At 38.5% G+C, this 23,797-nt stretch overlaps 3 protein-coding genes across 3 annotated transcripts; all 3 read right to left on the bottom strand.

The window, feature by feature from the left end:
* Positions 1-5,294: 5,294 nt before the first annotated feature.
* LOC134069931 (rano class II histocompatibility antigen, A beta chain-like) lies at positions 5,295-9,896 on the bottom strand. Its single transcript, XM_062526079.1, has 5 exons — positions 9,780-9,896; positions 9,280-9,549; positions 8,718-8,999; positions 8,402-8,516; positions 5,295-5,991 (listed from the first exon to the last, which is right to left on the bottom strand). The coding sequence occupies exons 1-5, from the start codon at positions 9,850-9,852 to the stop codon at positions 5,907-5,909; spliced, it is 825 nt and encodes a 274-aa protein (XP_062382063.1). The 5' UTR covers positions 9,853-9,896; the 3' UTR covers positions 5,295-5,906.
* Positions 9,897-11,190: 1,294 nt separating this feature from the next.
* Positions 11,191-13,052, bottom strand: LOC134069942 (H-2 class II histocompatibility antigen, A-U alpha chain-like). Its single transcript, XM_062526098.1, has 4 exons — positions 12,936-13,052; positions 12,522-12,758; positions 11,877-12,158; positions 11,191-11,573 (listed from the first exon to the last, which is right to left on the bottom strand). The coding sequence occupies exons 1-4, from the start codon at positions 13,012-13,014 to the stop codon at positions 11,428-11,430; spliced, it is 744 nt and encodes a 247-aa protein (XP_062382082.1). The 5' UTR covers positions 13,015-13,052; the 3' UTR covers positions 11,191-11,427.
* Positions 13,053-14,930: 1,878 nt separating this feature from the next.
* Positions 14,931-21,327, bottom strand: LOC134069962 (polymeric immunoglobulin receptor-like). Its single transcript, XM_062526132.1, has 9 exons — positions 21,164-21,327; positions 20,409-20,552; positions 19,840-19,884; positions 18,757-19,104; positions 17,684-17,992; positions 17,031-17,327; positions 16,464-16,511; positions 16,117-16,242; positions 14,931-15,460 (listed from the first exon to the last, which is right to left on the bottom strand). Exons 1-9 carry the CDS (start codon positions 21,225-21,227, stop codon positions 15,414-15,416), a joined length of 1,428 nt encoding a protein of 475 aa, XP_062382116.1. The 5' UTR covers positions 21,228-21,327; the 3' UTR covers positions 14,931-15,413.
* Positions 21,328-23,797: the final 2,470 nt, after the last annotated feature.

Genomic DNA, 23,797 nt, shown 5'->3' with positions numbered 1-23,797 from the left:
GCAATCACCAGTCATACTCCTGCTATCCCAGAATGCCCCACACACATGCTTCACCCATCTCCGGGGTCCCTCACACTGGGGTCAACCTATCCTGTGGGTCCCTCATACAGCTCACACATTGGGCAAGCTTCTGATGACGTCACGGCAAGCCATCGTATACTTCTGACACAATGTAGTAAAGAGAGAGACTAGTCAGCCCACCCAGTCTTGAGCCCGGGTGTCTGGGGTACTAATCCTGCAGCTTGACAGCAACGCTAAAGAGCCAGGACTGTTGGTATGGCAATCATAGCACATACTCATCTGTAGTGACAGTACATCGTCATCGTGATAATTAGTGTTTTTTTTGTTTTGTTTTGTTTTGTTTTTTTACGTTTTTCGGTGTTTCTTTGTATAGGTGACTTTGTAAATCGCTTGTTGTTCCAATGGCAACCTAGTAAATTGATATCTGATTAAATAGGTAGTCTTTAATGTCCTCAGAGGGATAGTCATCCACACATCATTCATTCTCTTTTCCACAGTTAGATATACAGAAGATATACAACCAAAAAACGTAAAATTACTGAAACGATTCCATTTCACGTTTTACACGAAGTGACCCCATTTGCTATACATGCAAACAATGCTTTGTAATAAGTTTAAGTTGGTATAATCCAGCAAGTCAATAATTATACGATCCCCAGTACACCGTAACAGTTACAGTGCTGGTAAATGAGTATGATTTCCTAATGTAACATATCAGGGCCATTTTACGATTAATTGAAATATATTTCTTACATACGGTTCCTTTAAATAAGTGCAAATACATGACAAAGTTATATTATATGACCAACTTAAATATTTTGTTACATGTTGTGCCTGAAATCCAACCTTGAATCCACCCTTCTGTTGGGATCCGGGTAATCCTGAATTTTTGGGATCAGATTCATCCCAATCCAGCTCAAATGTTTTGGACAACACAAAATCCAGATCAAAACCAAGAGTAGATTATGTGGATCATTCAGGATCTTTTTTTTTCCTTTTGAACAACTAGTTTTCAAACCAGTTCCTTCAGAAAGGATAGACTCATGTTTGAGACCCAAAACAAACAAACAAACAAACAAAAAAGACGTTCAAGCTTTTTTTTCTGGTGTCCTAGTCTTGGTCCTATAGTCAGAGTTTTGTGTTTGTGTATGGGCACTGCTTTACAATTGTACAATGTAAAAATGTTCAGAAAGGATAGACTAACAAATAATATTTGAGACACAGTAAGGACACTTGGAATGAAGAGTGGCTGATGCAGCTATTGAAGAACAATGTAGTAATAGGTCATGTTTTAAACATTTGTTTTTTTTCTGATTTTTATATAGATTTACAATGGTTTTCATAGCAAGAGTGTGCTACCTTAACCTTACCCCATACTGTATCTCTGTGCTTGGTTCCTCCCAGGCCTGATGTTCCTGTATGCTGCTGTAGATGTCACCCTCGTTGCTCAGGGTGCTCTCAGGTGGATCTTTACATTACAACATGAACCGAATAATGCACGTGTTAACGTCCTACTAAATAGGCTTGATTAATCCCTGGGAATTCACAAGGTCTGTCAATCATAACCATGAATATGAATGATATTATTCAGAGTGGAATATACTATATTTAGGTGGAATATACAATAAATATTGGATTGAATAAAACTTATTTTTGTCATTTCATTTAATGATATTTGACTGGATTTTCAATCACATTTTTCTCAAAACTCACATAGGCCTTGATTTCTCTCAGGTGATAAGAAGGAAAAGGCTCTGATTTTAGCCTCTGTGTTTGAGACAACAAGAAGACTGACAAGAACAGCGGTATTCTTACTATTTTGCTAAAGCATTCTGACCTGTTCTGATTACTTGTAGGAAGGAGACAGTAGTGTGCTTGTGTTTATAGGTGAAGGGAATGTCAACAAACAAACAAACAAACAAGAAACATAAGACAAAATATGCTAGACAGAGTGACGTAGTCGCCAGCGTAAACATATAGAAACAAATTTACAAAATAACAAATCTAGGCTACACAAAACAAATAGTGGCCGACGGAGCAGCTTAATTGCCGGCATATGTGAAGATTGGATCCATCATGTCATTCATAAACATCACTTCCTCGCCATCAAACAGCAGTCAAAACACCCGTTGAAAAAAGCAAACTCATGGACTGTGAGACAAACAGAAATTCAATATATTAAATAGCTTTAAAAAGTATTTTTTCTTTCTTTTTGTTTCACATTGTTTCAATGTCTTGCCAACAGCTGATGTGCAATGTTTAACCAAAAACTAGTGCAGTGACCGTACAAACAATGTTTTCCAAGAAACGTGTTGCCCAATTACGTTGATGCAGGTAGATCATGTTAAAAATATGTTTCACTACTAGGATGTCAAACTTTTTTCAAAAAGAATATAGGTCAATTACTGTATGTGAAAGTGAAAGTGTGTACACTAGTTGTTTTTCTGTTCAAATCCTAATATTTATGTTGCCCTTATAAAAGTTGTTGGCCCTCTATGAGTTGATCCTCCATGTTTCGCTTGATAGAATTTCAGCAGATTAATATCATGTGACCTCACTGGAAAAAAAAAACAAAGTGAAACAGCTCCTTGAAGACCTTTACAAGCTCATAAGAACAAGCATTAAAGAGTTGTTACACTGTGAAACATTTGGACAAAAGCATCTGCCAAATAGCCATAACTATAACTGCAACATAACCTTGGATTTACTTAGCCCTCTACTGCATATCCACACATTCTATTACCAGTCATAGGGCACATTGAACAATTCCACACAAAATAATAGGGGGTAGATCTACAGTGGGTATATGTTACTTTGGCGCAACAACATGCAATAATTGGAACAAAAAGTGCAGTCTATTTAAAATATCTCTTTATTTTCATAACAAAACACATTTTATGAAAGATCATCAACTTCATCAAAAAAAAAAAACATTTGTGCTGATAAAGTAATACAGTTACATCCACTTCAGTTACATCCACTTACAATCTTAGTGGGGTTTGTTACCAAGAAGCAACAATGCACAACAAAGGAGTATTATTTTGATGCATTCATTCCCATTCAGGGAATCCAATCAGGTTACTGTTTTGTACTTCTTGGCCCTGGGCCTTGGTGTTTACTCCTCTGAATCAGAGCAGAACGGTTATAAATTCACCTCCAAATCCCTGCATGTGCTCCTAAGTGAACTGACTGGTTTTCAATCCAGTTCCTGGTTTCAGGAACACTGCCAAGCTTATCCAGATAAATTAATTCAGACCATTGTCTTCTGTTATGGTAAAAGTTGTAAATCATGTGCAAATATTAAGTGCAAATGTGATTTTATTTGACTAAATGTTTTACTACATTTTCCACCTACAATCCACCCTGAATAATTTGGGATTGGATCAACCTGATTCAGATACAACCTTTTCAGGATGACAAAATCTCAAATACCTGATGTGTTAAATGGAACTACATATCAGAATCTAGCATAGTGACTGTATAAGGCTGTTTATAATAGGGAGAATAGGTGGCATGGAGTTGCTTTGATTGTATTACAGCATGTGAAGAGACAGAGAACACCAAAGTAAATCAATAGACTAAAACAGTACAAACATTCCCTTCCATTGTCAGTTTATTTTTCACAGTCAGACCCATCATCTTACCCACAGCAAATAAATCTATAAAAATGATCATACTTGCCCCCTATTAACATGTATATAACTTAAGTCCATATCATGATGAACAAGTTATATTATCTGACTAACTTAATATTTGATTACATTTTGTGCCTGAAATCCAACCTGAATCCACCCTTCTGTTGGGACCAATCCGATAGCTGAAATCCAGTCAGGTTAGTTTTGAACTACTTGGCCCTGGGCCTTGGTGTTTACTCCTCTGAATCAGAGCAGAACGGTTATAAATTCACCTCCAAATCCCTGCATGTGATGTACAGTGAACTGACTGGTTTTCAGTCCTGGTTACACAAACACTGCCAAGATTATCCAAGATAAATAAATGCAGACCATACTTTGTCTTCTGTTATGGTAGCAGATGCAAATCAAGTGCAAATACAGTATATAGTACAACATGTGATATTATTTGACCAACTTTAATGTTTTATTACATTTTGCACCTAAAATCCACCCTGAATAATTTGGTGTTGGATCAACCTGATTCAGACACAACCTTTTCAAGATAACAAAATCTGGAATACCAGTGTTCAATGGAACTACATGTCAATCAGAATCTAGCATAGTGGCTGTAGAGGAACAACAGGGAGAATAGGTGGCATGGAGTTGTGTTGATTGTGTTATGATATGACAGAAAACACCACAACAAATTAATAAATACAAAATAATCATACTTATCCCCATATTACTGTAGCATTTAAATAAGTCAAGTGCATAACATGATGCAAAAGTCATATCATATGACTAACTTAATATTTGATTACAATTTGTGCTTGAATCCACCCTTGGGATCAGGTTGTTTGTAACCCGTCTCTGGCATCGTGAATAAAGCTTTGTAGACTACCGTACGGTCGGCCTGCCTGTGCGTACGTTTGGCCTCTTCGTGCATTATTACTGTATTTTTACCACACTTGTTTATACTCTAAATATGTGTCTGCTGACAAAACAAACATAGTTTATCTTCCAAACCAAGAATCACACATCAAATCACACAATAGTTCATTATGGTGTAAGTGTATTTATTAAGGCTGTATTTATTATACAAATAACAGGGTTTCTGGGATGAATTTCTTACACAGACAAACACAAGTGTATTCGAGTATCACCTGTAATATCAAAGTTGTGTTTGGAAGGTTTCTTGACATTAAACATTTAACAGAGTTTACTTTGTGTATGCATGAAATATGAACATTAGTTTAAAGGGATAGTTCGGGTTTTAAGACACGAAGTTATATGGGTTTCCTGTCAGCAACGTTGTGCATCAGCACTGACTTACCCCGCAACAGCGTCCTGTGAGCCGAGATCCAGCCGGTTTTTGATGCTGAAGAAAGTAGTCCGGCAAGTTTCTGGGGTCACGAAAGTAAAGTGTTTTTCTTCTCAAAACCATATGCGTTCAAAAGAGTGATATATTTGCACCACAAAAACGTTGTCCAGGAAAAATTCAAACCTCGTTATCACTTACTTATTTTTCGCGATTCCTATCACTGCGCGCTACTGACAGCTGGACAACGTTTTTGTGGTGCAAATATATCACTCTTTTGAACGCATATGGTTTTGAGAAGAAAAACACTTTACTTTCGTGACCCCAGAAACTTGCCGGACTACTTTCTTCAGCATCAAAAACGATCAAAAACCGGCTGGACCTCGGCTCACAGGACGCTGTCGGGGGGTAAGTCAGTGCTGATGCACAACGTTGCTGACAGGGAACCCATATAACTTCGTGTCTTAAAACCCGAACTATCCCTTTAAGACAAAAATAATGGTTACTGAAAAATAAATACTTAATACTTTAATATAATACTTAAATACTTAAAAATAAAAATAAAATATGTTTTACTGTACTGAAATAAATCACATATATCTTTAAAAGCTTTTTAAAACTATTAGTCATGACACACCCCTTACAATTAAATTTAATCAAAAAAGTTTTAAAGAATTAAAGGCATGACTATTCATAAAGAAAGCTGAAAGACATTCGAATGAGCAGTGGTCTCTTATTTTTTTTACAGAACTATACAGTATATCTAGCAAACATCAGAACATAAAATAGCATAGAATCATAAAGCAATATGTGTCATTATAAAAAGCACACACACATATACACATTTGCGTATACAAAAACAAACACTTTCATCTTTTAAAAAAAAAAAATACATGAAACAGACGAAATAACAATAAGGGGCAATATGTATCAGACTGCCAAAGGGTAACAGATTAACTTGGTTCATCCTGGATTACATGTTTAGTATCAGACAATGGCAATGTATTGCAAGCGCAGGCACAGGAGCAGTATCCAGGTCTAGAGAGAGAGAGAGAGAGAGAGAGAGAGACAGAGACAGAGAGCTTGTTCACATCTTTACCTTGATATCATTTATTTTTTTGGTTTAGACTTTGCTTTTTTAACCCGTTTAATCCCAAATTTTTCCCAGACATGAAAATATCAAAATCATGTGTCTTGAGTAACCCTTTGAAGTAATCAATTACTATTTTTTTAAATTTTAATAAAAAAGTGGGTGAAAAGGAGTGTTTTATTTTCGGTCACAATTGTGACCGCTAGGCAACTACAGAGTCAGATTTTGGGGATTTTCTCTTTTTTTGACACATTTCTTTGTCCAATCATCTAATTTCCAATAAATTCCAAACAGAGATGATATGGGGACATTGTCCCAGGTCTGTTATTTACATTTAAATGTGTATCACAATACAATACTCAACATTGCCTCCGCAATTCTCTGCTATATTCTAAGTGTGCTTATCTTTACATAGAGAAGCCATTATATCACACTATTATAAATAGCTATTGTAATAGCTGATTTTCTATGCTGTTCTTTATCTTAATTTTACTTTCAGTCATTACCTGCACATATCAGATCTAACTGACTGTCCAGATTTGATAATCATACCTCAAATTATTGTCCTCATTGGCTACTATTTTACATATGTCACATATACAAACTAGGTGGTGGGGGGTATAATCAACTCGCCAGTCAGCCTGTTAGAGGCATAATGCCTAAATGTATGCTGAGACCTGCAATAGACATGAACAACCTTACCATGTTTACATAGAAAAGCCATTATATCATCTATATCAACTATATACCACAATGCAACAATCATCACATGTTGCAAAAAGAGATGTCGTTTGTCTGTTTATTATTGTAAATCAAGTTTTTAAGCCAAGTATACTTGCGTACACAAGAAATTTGGTTTCTGCATTTATCCCATCCGTGAATTAGTGAACACACATGAAGTGACATCCTAAGTTACCTGGTCCCTTTGCTCCAAAGGCCTCATATTCATAAGGCTCTATGTCCCCAGTGTCCTATATATCCTGGGACCTATGCTCATTCCGGTATCTACTATGTGCTTTATAATGCTGGAGGACCCTGGAAACATACAATGCTTGACTTGGAGAACACAGGACCACTGTCCCTGATCCCAAATAACCCTGAGGAGCATAGGAGCCTGCTCTGACCTCAGTTATTGGCCTAATCTAGTGTCAGAACGGTGTGATATCCATTATATTGCTCAATTTAATTCATTTGACTACTGGATTAAGTAAGGTTCTAAATACATAATAGGACACAGTCTGTAACGTGGACATACAATAGTGTCAGGACAGATTGATGAGACAATTATTTTTGATCACATGAAGCTGTGCTTCTGGTTTGTCTGCCTGACCCCTGTGACATAGGCCCTTTACTGTGCATAAGTGTGTGTGTTGGGGGTGGGTTGGGGGGCTGTTGGGAAAGGGGTGGGGAATATATTTTCTGGTAAGGTTGTTCATGTCTATTGCAAGTCTTTGCATACATTCAGCCAATTTGCCTTCAACAGGCTGACTGGCGAGTTGATTACAACCCCCACCACCTGTGACATATGCAATATAGGAATATATAGGAATATATAGGAATATAGTCAATGGGGACAATGATTTACTGTTTTTGAGGTATGATTGTAAAATCTGGACAGTCAGTTAGATCTTATATGTGTAGGACATTACTGAAAGTAAAATTAAGAAAAAGAACAACATAGAAAATTAGCTATTACAATAGCTATGTATAATAGTGTGATACAATGGCTTCTCTATGTAAAAATCGGCACACTTAGAATATAGCAGATAATTGCAGAGGCAATGTTGAGTATTGTATTGTGATACACATTTAAATGTAAATAACAGACCTGGGACAATGTCCCCATATCATCTCTGTTTGGAATTTATTGGAAATTAGATGATTGGACAAAGAAATGTGTCAAAAAAAGAGAAAATCCCCAAAATCTGACTCTGTAGTTGCCTAGCGGTCACAATTGTGACCGTCTTCATGTTCACTCATGCTATGAGAACGCTGAACAAAGTTCACATATTTCATTTGCATCCCTCCATACTAGACACCTTAAAGATTATGTGTACCCAAACTCTTTGCCCTATTTTTACATAAACATACTTTTCTAAGCTTTAGTTTGGGAGCTTTTGGGTGGAAATTTTCTGTTCAGGGTGCAACCAAAACATAAGCAGCTCTGACCATGTGACAAATTACACTACACATTTGGCACTTCACATATTTAACTGAGACCCTTTCAGGTTTCCATTTTTGGGGAAAATGTATTGATACTTCATACAATGACATCTGTAAAGGCACAGAAGCAAAAAAAAAAAATCGGTCACAATTGTGACCGTTGGGATTAAATGGGTTAATGCATTGGTCACTTACCCCATTCTTTTTGTAATGAAGTAGATCGCACCAGCAATTAAAATAATGACTCCAAGTACTAAAAAAGTGGCCCCAAAAGCAACTTGAATCTGGTCTGAGGTCGACATGGAGGGATCTGTCAACCACAAGGCATTAACATGTGACTTCAGCCATATCAAATCAAATGATAAAATCATTCCTGCATTATTGATTAGTAACTAGGAAAATGATCATGCATAATATAAATGATAATAGATGACGTAAACGATAATGTATAATATAATGTTTGTATAATGAAAATGATCATGTATAATGTAAATCATGCTTGTAGTCACACCCCAGTGATGCTCCACTGGATCAGTGAAGCTGGCATGTTCCACCACACAGGAGACCTTCTCTTCAGAGCCACGGGACAGCACCATTTGCGAGTGGGCCTGGTAGTTCCAATGGCCATCCGACATCACCTGAGTGGAAATTACGCCTGTGGTCATCTTCTGCCCGTTCCTCCTCCAGGTCACGTTGATTTGTTTGGGGTAGAAACCATACACACTGCACTGCAGCATTGCTGAATGTCTACCGTTAGGGGGGGTGACCTGCTGGAGCTTTATATAGGGCTGCTCTGGAACAGGACAAAAAACACCTGATCAAGATCAATCAGTTTTTTCACTCACTCATGCTGTGTGTTTGGCATTACTTCATACAGTAATCATGTCACTTAATATTAGGATAAATTACCAATCATATGTTTTTCTTCTTGATTATGGCATTTTAGCAGTTCATGGCATTTCAAAAAAAGGTTCTATTAGATCTATAAAAATATATATTTGTGTGTATTTATACATCGGACAACCAAATGTTGTGTGTGTGATAAAAAAATAAAAAAATATAAAAAACCTCACTTCTCTGAAGCTTGAGTTGTTTGGTTAAGGCTAGTGCATGTCCACATATTCCATCCACTTTCTGAGTAATTTCCTGCATCTTTAATGTATCCCTGTTCCACTGATTTGCAAGGTCAGAGGTCCATTGTGTGTAGCCGGTGTATGTGATGGTGGGTCGGTTGTATAGCATGACCAACACTTTATCATAAAGACACTGTTGGAAAGTTTCAACCTGATTCAAATTGTTTCTGCTGAATCGGCATATGTACTCCATGTGGAAGTAATGCCCAGCTGAGGAAAAATATTAATGAGCTTTATCAGTAAAGTAAAAATGTCTGTATGCTTTCTTAATGTTTAAGTTCTGAACACACAACACCATTTAAGAAGATGGCTACATTATTATAGCATTTAAGAAGATGGCTACATTATTATAGCATTTAAGAAGATGGCTACATTGTTGTGTACAACTTTACAACTCCATTACTTTATCACAATTTGCCAGCAAGATTTTCTTTACTCACCTTCTTTTGGTTGTAGGGCAAACACAGGCACCAGCACCAGCACTGCTGACACGAGACTCAAGCTCAACATCATCTTTCAGGCAACTTCAGGCGGGTGTGTCACTGTGGAAGTTGCTGCTACCATGTGATCGAATCAAAAGTAGAGCAACATACTTTAAGAGCAGAGGATGTGATGTCAACATGACATCACAAACCCCCCCCCCCCCCCCCCCTCACACACACACACACATCTGCATCTCTGTGAGGTTTTGTACTACAAACATAAGTGACACTATTAGAAACTTTGAAAGTTTCCAAATATATTTGTTTTAAAATTTTTATCGATGACTCTTTGTAAAAACAATAAAAGAAAATCCCATGATTTTCACACCTTTCGCCTGAAGCAACCCATTCATGAAGCACATTCAATTTAATTTGCATCTGAAAGAGCCACTTCATTTAGTCTGACTTTTTTCCAAATGTGCAGCAAAACTACATAGCATTTTGAAATGTTCCTCTTAATTTTATGTAGCCAACACCTTTGTTTTCAAGGTTCAAACTTCAATATTTTTTTTGACCTTTGAAAATCTTTTTTTAAATAGTTGTGTTTACACTGAATTATAATAAAAGACAATGGTTTCATTAAATCCACCTTACTCTTGTGTCCTTATTGTTGAGTTCTTCTAAAATATAGCCATACAGTATATGCCACTTTTGCATACTGTAGATGTTTTAAGTTAGACTGCGTCAAAGTTTCTGAAAGGCCCCCGGCCCCGAGTATTAAATAAATCACTGAAATATTCTATTCAACCATGCACAGGGCAAACTTTTAAATCATCATGTTTTCTTTGTACTGCTATAAATTACCATGACTTTGCATAGTAATTTAATTAGTTGAATTAGTGCACAACTGACACAGTGTGCTGCTGCCTCATTCAAATAAGAGTCCCCTGTCCAGTCACTGTGTGTAACTACAGCCATACCTTCAAAAAAAATATATGCATTCTGACTGGTTCTTCTTTAGAGGAACGGTATGTAAAAGTGTGACCAAAAATGGTACTGCAATCACTTTCAAAACAGACATTTTTTTCCTGACACGTTTATACTGTATCTGCAGCTGTGGTGACTAGAGCAGAGCTGGCAACCCGGATGCCGAAACACTACTGACTGTGATTAGTAGTCAGTGATAGTATTTGAAATTAACATGATTTTTTAATGTCCAGTGACATATCAGGGCCATTTTATGATTAATCGAAATACTTTTCTTACATACGGTTCCTTTAAATGTAGGCTATATGCACTTATATTCTCCACATAAAATGGGATAAGAATGTAGTGAGCATGCTTTTATATACAATAATATAAATAAATATAATAAATAAAATAATACATACAATACAATAATACAATAAAATAAATATGGACTAAAACGGTCTTTAATGTGATTTTATTGAGATAAGATATTGTCAGACTTAGGCATGAGAAAATATAATTAACTTTATGAACATAAATTATTATATTCATCATCACTACAGTAGTGTGTCATGCATCAGTTTTCTGTAATGCAGTATTGGGAATTATGATTTTATCATAATTATTATATTACATGTTAATCACGTTTTACATGGCAGACTGGAATTATGATCCATTATTTTATAAGGTCAGCTGATCATTCACTGTTGGACAAATGGTCACATGCTTGATTCAGTCCTTTTTTGAGAAGGAATGTTCCAGAAATCATCCCAAGCAGTCCAAGTCCAATCCCAACTCCACAGAGGACCGAGGGACCTACATCCCATTCCTGCACAGGAACGACTGGAGGGACAAAGAATTTATTTTTGTAGGGAAATTAGAAATGTATAAGTGTGTGTGTGTGTGTGTGTGTGTGTGTGTGTGTGTGTGTATGGGAACTGCTCTACATCACACTCTACACTCTACATCACATATCATTGTACAATGTAAAACTTTTCAGAAAGACTCATAATAAATAATGTTTGAGACACACTATATAAAATGAAGAGTGGCTGATGTTACTGAAGAATAACAAAATAACAGGTACTGTTACAGTATATCAGTGCGATGTTTTCATGGGAATTCTTAATGAGTGTACCACCTTACCCCATATCTTTGTGTTTGGTTTCTCTAGGGCCTGATGTTCCACAGTGCAGCCGTAGATGTCACTCTCCTCAGGCATGAAGTTCAGGGTGGAGAACACGTGGAACTTCCCATCTGCATGCCCATAGTACCGACTCTGGTTCACCCCCTCGGTGATCTCCACGTTGTTCTTAGTCCACCGTACGGTGATGACGGGAGGGTGGAAATGATTCACAAAGCAGATGAGGGTGTTCTTCACTCCAAACTCCACGCAGTCTCTGGTGTAGACGGTGCTCTCAGGTGGATCTTTACATATCAAAATGAATCAAACAATTAATAAATGTCATGTTCAAGGTCTACCGATCATGTCCATGAATATGATTTTTTTTTTCTTGCAATAAATTATCTTACGTAAATATTGATTAAATATTAATGATTCGGACATTTCGGAGTGAAATATACTATATTGGATTGAATAGAACTGAATATTATCATTTAATTCAATGATGTTTGACTGCATTTTTGATCACTTTCTTCTCAAAGCTCTGATATGATATGCCTTGATCACTCTCAGGTGATAAGATATTAGAGTGAAAAAGCTGTTGTTACAGCCTCTGTGTTTGAGACAACAGGAGGACTGACAAGAACTCAATTGTATTAGTGACTTACCCTCGGTTTCTGTAATGTTTACTTCTTCATCAATGAGGGTTACTATTTTGCTACGGCATTGTGACCTGTTGCCATTGTCAGTGTAGGGAGGAAGCACCAGTGCACTTGTGTTTATAAATGAAGGGAATGTGTAGACTGGCTCCTTGTCATTTATGAACATCACTTCCTCGCCATCGAATATAACCCCAGACGTCCCCTCGGTCTCGAAACACACGTTGTAAAAAACAAACTCATGAACTGTGAGACAAGAAGAAATGCAATACATTAAAAAGCTCAACAGATTTTTTTTTCTTTCTTTTCGTTCTGCATTCAATGCCTTGGCAACACTTGACAGTTAACAAAAAAATGTTTCACTATACAGTATATAGGATTATATGTCAAAACTATATTCTAAAAGAATAAAAGGCCACTTACTTTGTGCCATAGCAGAAAACTGAAAGACAACAGAGAGTAGCACATAATTCTTCATTTTTGAGCAGAAATGGAAACTCATTGGAGACCTATTCCATCTCAGAAAGTGGTGAGAGTGGGCAGTTCCTTTTCCGTTCAAATGCTAATATTTATTTTGCCCTCATAAAAGTTGTTGGCCCTCTATGGGTTGGCCCTCCATTTTCCGCTTGATAGAATTTCAGCAGATTAATATCATGTGACCTCACTGGAAGTGAACAAGAAAGTGAAACAGTTCCTTGAAGACCTTTGCAAGATCATGAGAACAAACATTAAGCAGTTGTTACATGTTGTTATGTTGTGTAACATTTCCCAATTGGATTTACTTTACTAATTGCAATGTAAATTTAATTGGTTTACTAAAAGCTATAGGCTAGATCAATGCAACTCTTTTTGTTCACAAAGTTTATTCATGTCGTCCCCCTGTGGTGAAATGAATCTGCCATGTCCCATCAGAGCAGGGGCATTCCTCTTTATTTTATTTTTTAAAAAAAAAAAAACTTCCAAGAATACCTCCTAGCAGCAGTTCCCAACCTTTTTTAGCCAACCTCACACACCTGATAGGCACTTAATCACACTCTCCCCTCCTCTACCTCCTTCCTCTCCACTTCTCCTCTTACCATGCATAGTATGGGGGTGCACGAAGATATGTACCCGGAGGGAGAGAGGGGATAGATGGCATGGTTTGATGGACCTGTCAAAATCCATTTGTTTGTTGGGCCTCTCAGGATGATTGGATAGGGTTTTTGCAGCCTTGCCCGTTCCACAGGTGACTGACACTTTTTGTTTTGATGTTAGAGCATCTAAATAATTGACTGAGATCGGGGTGTGAAAAACTAATTCCGCAAAAAAGGCTTCAGAAAACATCCCCTAATTTGATGATGATTTGAGAAATGCACCAAAGTGACTGAGAAAGACTGAAACATGGCTATGTTCTTAGACATTCATACAAACACACCAGAAAACAGCATTTCACCCATCCGGAACAGGCATTGTATTCTACTGCTCCCTAGTGGACACATTCTGCACAGCGCCCCTTTAAAAACACACAGATACTGTAGATACATGGAAGCTGTGGCTGACTGTGCTGCATTAGTAGTGGATTTAGTGGATCATCTACTGATGGCAGCTCATGTTCAGGCCAGATATGGTGCTGATCTCTGAAGCCTTGAAGCAGATCATCCTCCTTGAATTCACTGCTCTGTGGGGAAGTAAATATGGAGGAGATCGATGACAGAAAGAGGACAAAAGAAACTGAACTGGTCGAGAACTGTTGAAGTTAGAGTATGAGTGGCCCGGGCGGTATGAGCTTGTTTAGAATGCAAATGTTTTGCTGGCTAGTCCCTGTATAGGGCTTATACTATGCCGGTTATACTATGCCGGGCATTACAGGCACCAGCAGGCGAAAGGCCATCAAGTTGATCACGCTTGATGGTCTTTTGGGCCCCCACCATCGACTTCAAGGCAATGCTGCCATACCTATCTCTCACTAAAAGACCACATATCTCAAGTTGGTCACCAAGGCAGCAGATGTTGCGTGGAGGTGGGGGGGCTGTGGGTGACGTAGTGCTACCTGTCCTGGACACAAGCTTGGGCTGGATCAACCCCAGTTGGATTGCCTGGGTGTGGGTGTCTGATTGTTGAAGTATTCAAAACATCGATAACCTCAGAAAACATCACAAACAATGTGTTCTGGTGCATCACGTGATGGTGTATCTGAAGACTGAAGAGCTTCTGACCAGAGTGGCATTTCCGATGAAATGGTGAAACAATGTAGACATTCACTTTCATGAATGTGTAAGACAAAACGTAGACATTCACTTTCATGAATGTGTAAGACAAAACGTCAAAAAAGTCCAATGTTGGTATGAATGTTGAGTCATGTTTCATGAATCAGTCATGAATGCTTCATGTGCAGTTCATGACTGCTGTTATGAATGTGTTATGAATGAACCCGTCAAGTAAAGTGTTACCAAATGTGTTTATCATAGATGCACTGACACTGCAGCTAACAAATACTGATAGTTTACAAAGCTACCAGAAGAGTGATGCAACAAATGCTATAATACAGATGCATTTTAGTTACACAAAACACTTATACAGTTCATGTCAACTACAGCACTGACAATCTGCAGAATGTATTATATTACACCATTATACAAGCTTGAAGTTGAACTGGTATTACAACCAATCGCATTTAACCATCACCTTCAGAAATTGGCCACACGACCGTTCAGTTTCACAATCAAGCTGAATGCTCCTCTAGCGATTGATCTTTGCACACACTATTCAGTACGATTACACCATTGCTGACATGAATGTCATTGTCTACTGAAGCATTAGGCTTTAGCATTTAATAAAAAAGTTATGTAGTGTGATATGAAAAAAATATGAACTGAATAATTTGGAATGTTCTGCTCAGCTGATTCTTTCAGATTTTCTCCTTCAGTTGCAAGGACAAGAGGCAGTATCTGCATGAGAAAAGACGATACCTGAATGAGGAAGGAAGATAAAAAAAGAAACAGTTGAAACTAAAACTATAAAAGTAAAAACAAACAAGTTAACTCACTAATACTCTCTCTCTCTCTCTTTCTCTCTCTCTCTCTCTCTCTCACACAGACACAGACACACACACACACACACACACACACACACACACACACACACACACTGTTATTCTATGACACACAGCCACAAAACTTTACATGCTATAGGGGTCATGTGGAACCCCAGAAGGCTACACCGGATATCAGGTCTAATCACATCCGCCTGACGAGCATGAGCGTGAATATGACACATACACAGTAAAAATAACAATAAACTAGAAAAGCACTCAGAGAGCGTAGACCTCTGCCTGCATTGTTCTTCCAAGGTTGTCATACATTTGAACCTAAACTATTAAGATCGCCACCACGTGGCCATACCATGCCATAACCCCTATACGCCTAAATACTGTACTTTGGTAACAGCACTCCATGCAGACAAGCACACTCATACACTCTGTTCCTCAAACACACTCACACAAACACACACACACACACACACACACACACACACACACACACACACACACACACACACACACACACACACACACACACACACGCACACACACACAAATCAGTTGGTTGTGAGGTGTTGAGGGTACCCTGGTTCCTCCAGCGGATGATCATGGCTCCCACAGTGATGTGTGTGATGAGCAGGATGATGAGGGCTGCCAACATGAACATGAGAAGATGCTGGAGGCGGCACGGACTCTCCAGGACCGCAACCTCTGTACATGTACACACACGCACGCACGCACGCACGCACGCACGCACACACACACACACACACACACACACACACACACACACACACACACACACACACACACACACACACACACGCGCACACACACACACACACACAGGTACTTTACTTTTACTCAAAGGTACATCCAATTGATATACAGAAAACAATGGTTATAGAAGTGTTTATAACACGTGAACTGACCTTCAATTTCTTCAGTTTCGCTTGTTAGTTTGGCATGGGTGGGTCCTGCTACAAGATTACAAAACAAATGAGTGCTTAATTATGGGAATTAGTAAACTTGATACATTACTGCAACAATACTCATAGAAATGCTAGAGATGTGCTTTGCTTTCACTTATATTGCCAGTTCCCATAAACTTTTTGCTGTATTCAGCAAATCGGTCCTCGTGGTTCTTTAGCTGTGCATTTAGTGTCAAGGTCAGGACAAGTCTGGTGTTTCTACACACTCCCAGCCAATCAACACGCATGCATGCTTCAGGAGTAGCACACGTTTGTGTGATGTGTTGTTTAGTACAAATATCAACAACCTTGTGAAAACTCAAGCAACATTGATTAGCTTTTAAAACTTTTGGGAAGGAACTCAATCTGCACTAAAACATGCCAAACATGTCAGACTTTGCACACGTCTCCCTTGGTCATCTTTAGCTCATATTAACCAACATGTACCATCGAAGATCATGAATTGCCATTTTACTTAAGTTATTTTGGGAAATAAATCATAATCCACCCTGTAAGGCATTCGTTTACCATTAACAGTGAGCACAAACACTCTGGATATGCTCTCGCCGATCTCACACCGGTATACTCCCTCATCTTCTGGCATCAGGTCAGAGAGGAGCAAGGACAGGTTCCCTGGAGAGCTGGTCTGGTGGAACATCTGCGATCTGCCTTTGTAGTGCCAGTGGATCTCTCTGCCGTTGGGAGCCGTCCAGCGGAAAGCCTTGGGCTTGGTGTCCAGATTAGTGCAAGCGCAGGGCAAGAGAATGGACGATCCCGGTGGGACCTCCACTTCCATCACCCCATCCTGGTCTGACAGGGTGCAGTCTGTAGCACCCAAACACACAGGAAGTTAATCAATAATATCCATCAGTCAATAAGAGTAGTGATGGTAGGCCTACGTATGGTGTATATGGCATACATAAAGTGCATTGCTCAAAAAAAGTTTGCTCACTACATAATTTCTCATGTGATGCAGTATGTTTGCTACATATCTTTCTACATGGTTCTACTCTGTAAAAAAGTCAAAGTAAAGAGAAAATGTGAATAAGTTGGTGTGTCCAAACTTTTGACTGGTAGTGCATGTACAGTTAAGCTCATTATAATACATACCCCTTGAACATTGCATTTTTACAGGTATGATCTTCCGCTTCAACACTTGCCCAAAAATGTGTTTGTCATACCTGTAACGGTGAGACTGATAACCACTTTATTGTCGGTAGTCTGACACGTGTACACTCCTTCATCGTCTACCGTCAAGTCAGACAAGAGGAGAGACATGTTCCATGTCTCCAGGTCGTTAAACATCTTGATTCTGGGGGCAAAGCGTCCACTCAGCTCAGTGTAGGACTTGATGAGGCGCCCATTGGGATCCTCCCACGTTAATGTCTTCGGTTTGCTCTTTTCCTCTGCGCACCAGCAAGGCAAGAGGACTGACTCTCCGGAGAGTTTATTGATTTCTACTCTCTTTCCTGGTTTGACCAAATCACAGCCTATCAAATACAAAGGAACATTGACATACAGTAGAGTGTGTGTTAATTTCAGACATACACAGGAAAGATGTTAAATCCTATAAGTGCAGGTTAAATTTCATATTATCTTTCTGCTACTGTAGGACAAAAAATTCCACTGAGGCCAATCAACAACCAATACTGGTTAAAGGCATCCTATGTACGTTTTTTTTTTTTTTTTTTCACCTTAATATAACAGCTTTGAAGTCATTTTGATGGTAAACAAATTTGTAACAGAGAATTGCACGCTTAGCATAGCTGATAGAGCCCCACAGACAGAGAACCAGTCTGGCTCCAAAATGATGCAGCATTTCACTTTGATATAATTGTGGATTGTTTATCTCCAGTGCTATGTCTTCTTTGGCTTGTGTGTAGCTTTGACATAATGAGCCAAATTCTGCATAAGTGTGTAAGCAATAGGCAAAAACTAAAAACAATAGGAGTTAACCCAACATGCATTGTAAGTAGCCTTGCTCCGCCTGCCTACGTATTTCCGCTCAATTTTCATTTTCCTTCAGTATGTCGTCTGGGTTTTCAGTATATTCACAGGTTTTCTCAGGCCAAATTGTAGTTTGAGTTATGGTATGGCAATGGAAAGTGGCCAGACTCTCTGTACAAATGAAATGTACGAGTGTCTGGTTGGCCCAGGCTACTTCACAAGTAAGGCAGAAAGGTAAATGGACATACGAACATGGAAACGGAGCCCAGAGTTACAAGGATTGAATGAGGGATGACAACAGTTTTACCTTTAATTATCAGCTTCACATAATCTTCTCCATAGTCTGACTCGCAGCGGTAGGACCCTCCATCCTCTTCCCTCAAGTCCTTTATGATCAGAGACAGGTTGCCAGCGGAACCTTCCACCAGAGTCACTCTGCCTTCAAAGTCCTCATGAACTCCTGGTTCCATGGAGCCCTCAGTGAAGTTATACACGGACGCATAATATAGCCCCGACTGCAGAAATCTTTTACTCCACTGCAAATTGTGGGGCTTCATCTCCAGGTCCTCACAATGGCAAGGTAAAATAACCGAGTCTCCATAGTAGCCAGTTACAGTTGTGTCTTCGAAATAGTTTGTCCTCAACACCTTGCAATCTACAAATTAGAAAAAGGAATTGTTTTAAAGTCAACTAATTTTAATATGAATTTCTGAAAGAAAACTAACATTCTTGATTAACAGGTTTAAAAGTGATGGATGTCGGGAACGTTTGATTCCCGGCTTCCACTGTTGTGGCCCTGAGCACGGAACCAAACCAGTGTAGCTGTTTTGATTCTGTTCATCAAAGGAGATGAGTTCATCTGATTGCTTCATTAAGTTATTCAGTAATGCTTCTACAGTAGTTTCTCAAGCAGCCAAGTTACTGATGTTATACAACTAACATCGTGTTATAAGTTCTACCAGTCGATGAATGTATGTACGTATGGATAGATAGATAGATAGATAGATAGATAGATAGATAGATAGATAGATCAATAACAAGTATTTATCTAAAAAACTAATACTTAAGAAACCAATTATTTCCTGGAGACCAATTGGTAAAGGACAGTACCAGAGAGGGTTAAAGCGGAGTGAGAGGCGCAAACGTTCAACATTTCCGCGTTCTGTTTTCACAAAGGGGAGGGGGGCGAAATCCCCCTTTAAGCAGACCTAGAGAGTGACATTACATTCGAACTGAACTGCTTGCCAATCTGACAGAGATCGATATCCCACTATGACGACTTTGCGACACGCCTCTTTAAGCAGACAGGAACTGTTCGAATTTTGCCTCCATAGAGATGCATTATGTTGCTCTATCTTGTCAGTAATGAAGGATCTTTGACAGTACTCACCAGCAGGTTCATCTTCACCATGTGATTGAGGGTTATCGAGCAAACCTGTTCATACAGTAAAAAGTTAATGACATTCAAAAGCACTCAAGTCACAAAGCAACTATGACTTAACAATAAGGTCTCCTGAATACACCATATAGGTTAAATGTTTTTCCTAATTTGTAAATCACGTTGGATTACAACATCAGCTAAATACAGGAAGAGTTTGGTTCCAAAATGCTATAAATCCATTTTTGAAATCATTAATAAGGAATGTTATCTAATTGTGTATTTAATACCAATAAAATTGCAGTTATGTTGTTGTGTTTGGATAAAGATCAATCAAATAACAATACTCATTTACATTTCCACTGAAATTACTTGAAAAACAAAATTAAAAATAAATAATTTATGGAAAAAACATTCAAATGGACAATATTTTGGAATCAAACTCTTCGAAATATGAATGTAATTTTGAATTATATTGAATTATATTCTTTCAGAATATTGTATGCTGGTGTGGTTACACAACCATGCAATGTCCCAGTTTACTTATCAGATTAGTAGCCTAATAATAGGAGGGTACTTACTAGATCCAGCAGAGCTACTTTGCTTTGGGTAACTGGAACTGGAACTGGTCTTGGAACTGGAACTGGTCTTGGAACTGGAACTGGAACTGGAACTGGAACTGGAACTGGAACTGGAACTGGAACTTCCTTTCCTCTTTGATGACACTGGAAAGACATAGCGTCCCCTTAGAACTATACAGTTCTATGTTCCGAGTAGTAGTTTTAGAGTTATACTGGTTAGCGGAACGCACACCTCAACTCACATTCTGAAGGTGTCACAGAATAAGAAAACTGTATGTCAATAACTCAATTTTTACAAAAATGTCAGATAGAACCATATAATTCTCAGGGGATGGTAGGGTAACAACTGACAAAACACTTTCCTTTGTGATATGCACACAGATACTGTATAATGCACACATTCCTCATGATATTCTGAAAGTCAAGTTTGTACACGCTCCAATCCAGCTGCCAAAAACATGTGCACAAACTGTGTACGCACAGACTTGCCATGGTAGTGCCTAATGCTATGCTATGCACACTCAATAAACATGTGGTACTGTCTGATGAAATGTTATCTTTGGGAAAGTACAGATGCAATACCAACCACTATCTTTTAAAATGTACAATCTCAGTATACATAAAGAGCTGTAGTATGCTGTGAGAAACGATAAGCACTGAGTGTAATGATAAGTGTCGAATGGGGTTTGAGAAATAAAGTCTTGAAAACAAACCCTTTTATTTCTTCTAACGAGTTCACTGAATCACTCACTCACCTAGACTGAATCCAAGCAAAGAGAGAAGCAGCCAAAGCCTGCAGATGTTCCTCACAACTGCCATTAGTATTATGGATTAGGTGCCTTTTTATAAATGATGGAAGTTACTGACTGTGAAGGAAGAGTTTGTCTGGATCCTGTGACTTTTACAGTGCATGTTGCACACCATTGGGAACATGTCCATACCTGACTGGCCCGGCCCCCCCACAGGATTGGTTCAGCCTGTCCAGGGCACTCAGGGAAAAGGCTGGGGTGGTTTGCACATGTGTGGACACCTCCCCCCATGGAGGTATTATAAGAACTGGAGAAAGTGAACAAGTCCCACCCCCATTACAGTTTTTTCCAATTGCTAACACACTAAAATGACATTCATAGCACAATTATTCAAACTGACACACAGAGATCAACACATCCTCTCAAGTCTCCAAATGTCTTAACACATTTTCAGCTTTACACACATTTTGCAATGCAAAATGGCACTTTTTGCATGCACTGAACACGGTTTTCTGCACACGACACAAAAATCTGATATAAAGTCACATGTTTGCAGTTTCAAAACAATGCCATCCAAGATAACACACATGAGCTAATTGACCAATACGTGTGCCACCTAGCCAAACACCTCAATGCTTAATTTATACCACTTCCATCAGGACGTAAGCACTATGAAAAGGCCACAGGTAAGGTAAGGCAAGGCAACTTTATTTATATAGCACATTTTGTCCAGCAGGGCAACCCAATGTGCATTACAAAGATACAGTAAAAACAATACAGTAAAAACATTGAACAACAAGCACCTTTTTTACAACAAAAATGGAGAACATTGCAGGGAGAGAGAAGAGGGAGAGTGAGAATGAGAGGGGAAGGAGAGAGTCCAATACAAATATACTTGCTGTGCATATGTTGCATTGACTTGTTTGGTGAACAGCATGCATCTGTATCTGCAAATATTTATGTGCACGTAACTTTCTACAATTTAAACTATTTTAGTATTATGGCAAAGCATACTAAAGATAAGAGTGTTTTTCATTATGACCAACAGTGTGTATTTGGTTATACAAAAATCTTGTGAATGAATGAAGTGTGTGCCATGTGGTGCAAAAGTTTGATTTTGGTAATGTTATATGCAGTTTTGGTTGCAGTGCTTGATTTTGCTAGGTAGATTGAGGTATTTCGCAATTTGAGGTGTGATTTTGTGAATTGTGTGTGAATTTTCAAAATTGTGTGCGAGTTTTCAAAATTGTGTTTTAGCAATTGGAAAAAAACTGTAATTTCAATGGGAATGCTAGGCTAGTGAAAATGTCAGGCTTCAACTTGGCGTTTCAAGCCAAGGGGCTTGTTTCCGGTGCCGTTTTACTCAGCCAATTAAGTGCTAGGTTACTGATTGACATAAGGTACAGAAAGAGAGCTGCGTGAGCTGAGAGTGGAAGAGCCACCAATCAGCATGAGGAGAAATGGCACCGGACATGATATATTTCTGGAAAATGGCGACGAGGAAGTGCCTTGCTAATCGGCGAAGCTAATCAGTCAAATCCTGACCCCCTGCCTCCCCCAGATAGCCTGCTCCCCTGTCCAGGTAAGCCCTACCTGCATGTATAATTTTCTGTTTTCTTTTAGTACTGCATTCCCAACTGATGTTTTATAGTTGATTGTGTTGAATGTTGCAATAACATACAGTACAGTGAGAAAAGAATAATATAATATATTTTTGAGATTTTTCTATCCCATGATAGTTATTTTCAGTTCAATCACATCACACTCCCTCTCCCCTCTCCTAAACAGTTTTTTTCCCCCAATAAATGGACATTTGATTTTTCTGGAATTCACGTTTCCGCTTGTTGTAATTGAACCTGTGCAAATCGATGTGTAATTGGTACCAGTGTACTTTGTATTGGTCTGGGGTCCTTGGACATTAGGTCTAGGGTGGTGTAGTTGACAACAATCAATTCTATTCTCACATAATTGATCCGGTCAAAAGTAGAATTAGTTTTAGTTCCTCCATCAGCAGTTTCAGTTCTGTATTAAACTTGTAGCACATCAACAAAATGTCCCTGAATGTCTTAAAAAAATAACAGTGAGATTATGCAACATTGGACACTTTTCAGTTAAACACATGACTGTAGCTACCGTTGACGACACCAAAGGCATGCCCTCTGTATTTTTTTCCTTCAAGTTTTGCTTAATCTGTCCGGTGAAAATAGAGCTGGCGAGACAAATATCCCTGCAAACTCAGCATCACGTGACACATAGCTGCTACAATCCGACCTCTCAAAAACAAGAGAAAGTAATGTTAGTTGGAAATTGTTGTTGTTGAAGTTGTATTAGAACAGTTTTATTTAGGTGAATAGACACCACATTAGGCAGATATTAACATGACAAATGGCAGACCATTTTGACTGTTTATGTTGGACTTGTAAATGTTATAATACAATCATTTGTTATCCATATTTTTGTCATACAGCAACGCACACACACACACACACACACACACACACACACACACACAGTAAAATTATCGCTAATCAACACACCAATTGGGGCTGCTCAGGCATATTTTAACCTTGGTATTTGGAAAATCCTGGCTACAACCCGGGTTATACTGTACACTTTTTATTTATTTTATTTTTTTTATCT

This window comes from Sardina pilchardus, chromosome 22 (genome assembly GCF_963854185.1).
Source record: "Sardina pilchardus chromosome 22, fSarPil1.1, whole genome shotgun sequence".
Lineage (NCBI taxonomy): Eukaryota > Metazoa > Chordata > Actinopteri > Clupeiformes > Clupeidae > Sardina > Sardina pilchardus.
Note: the sequence above shows the minus strand (reverse complement) of the source record. Positions and strands in the feature narration are given on the sequence as shown.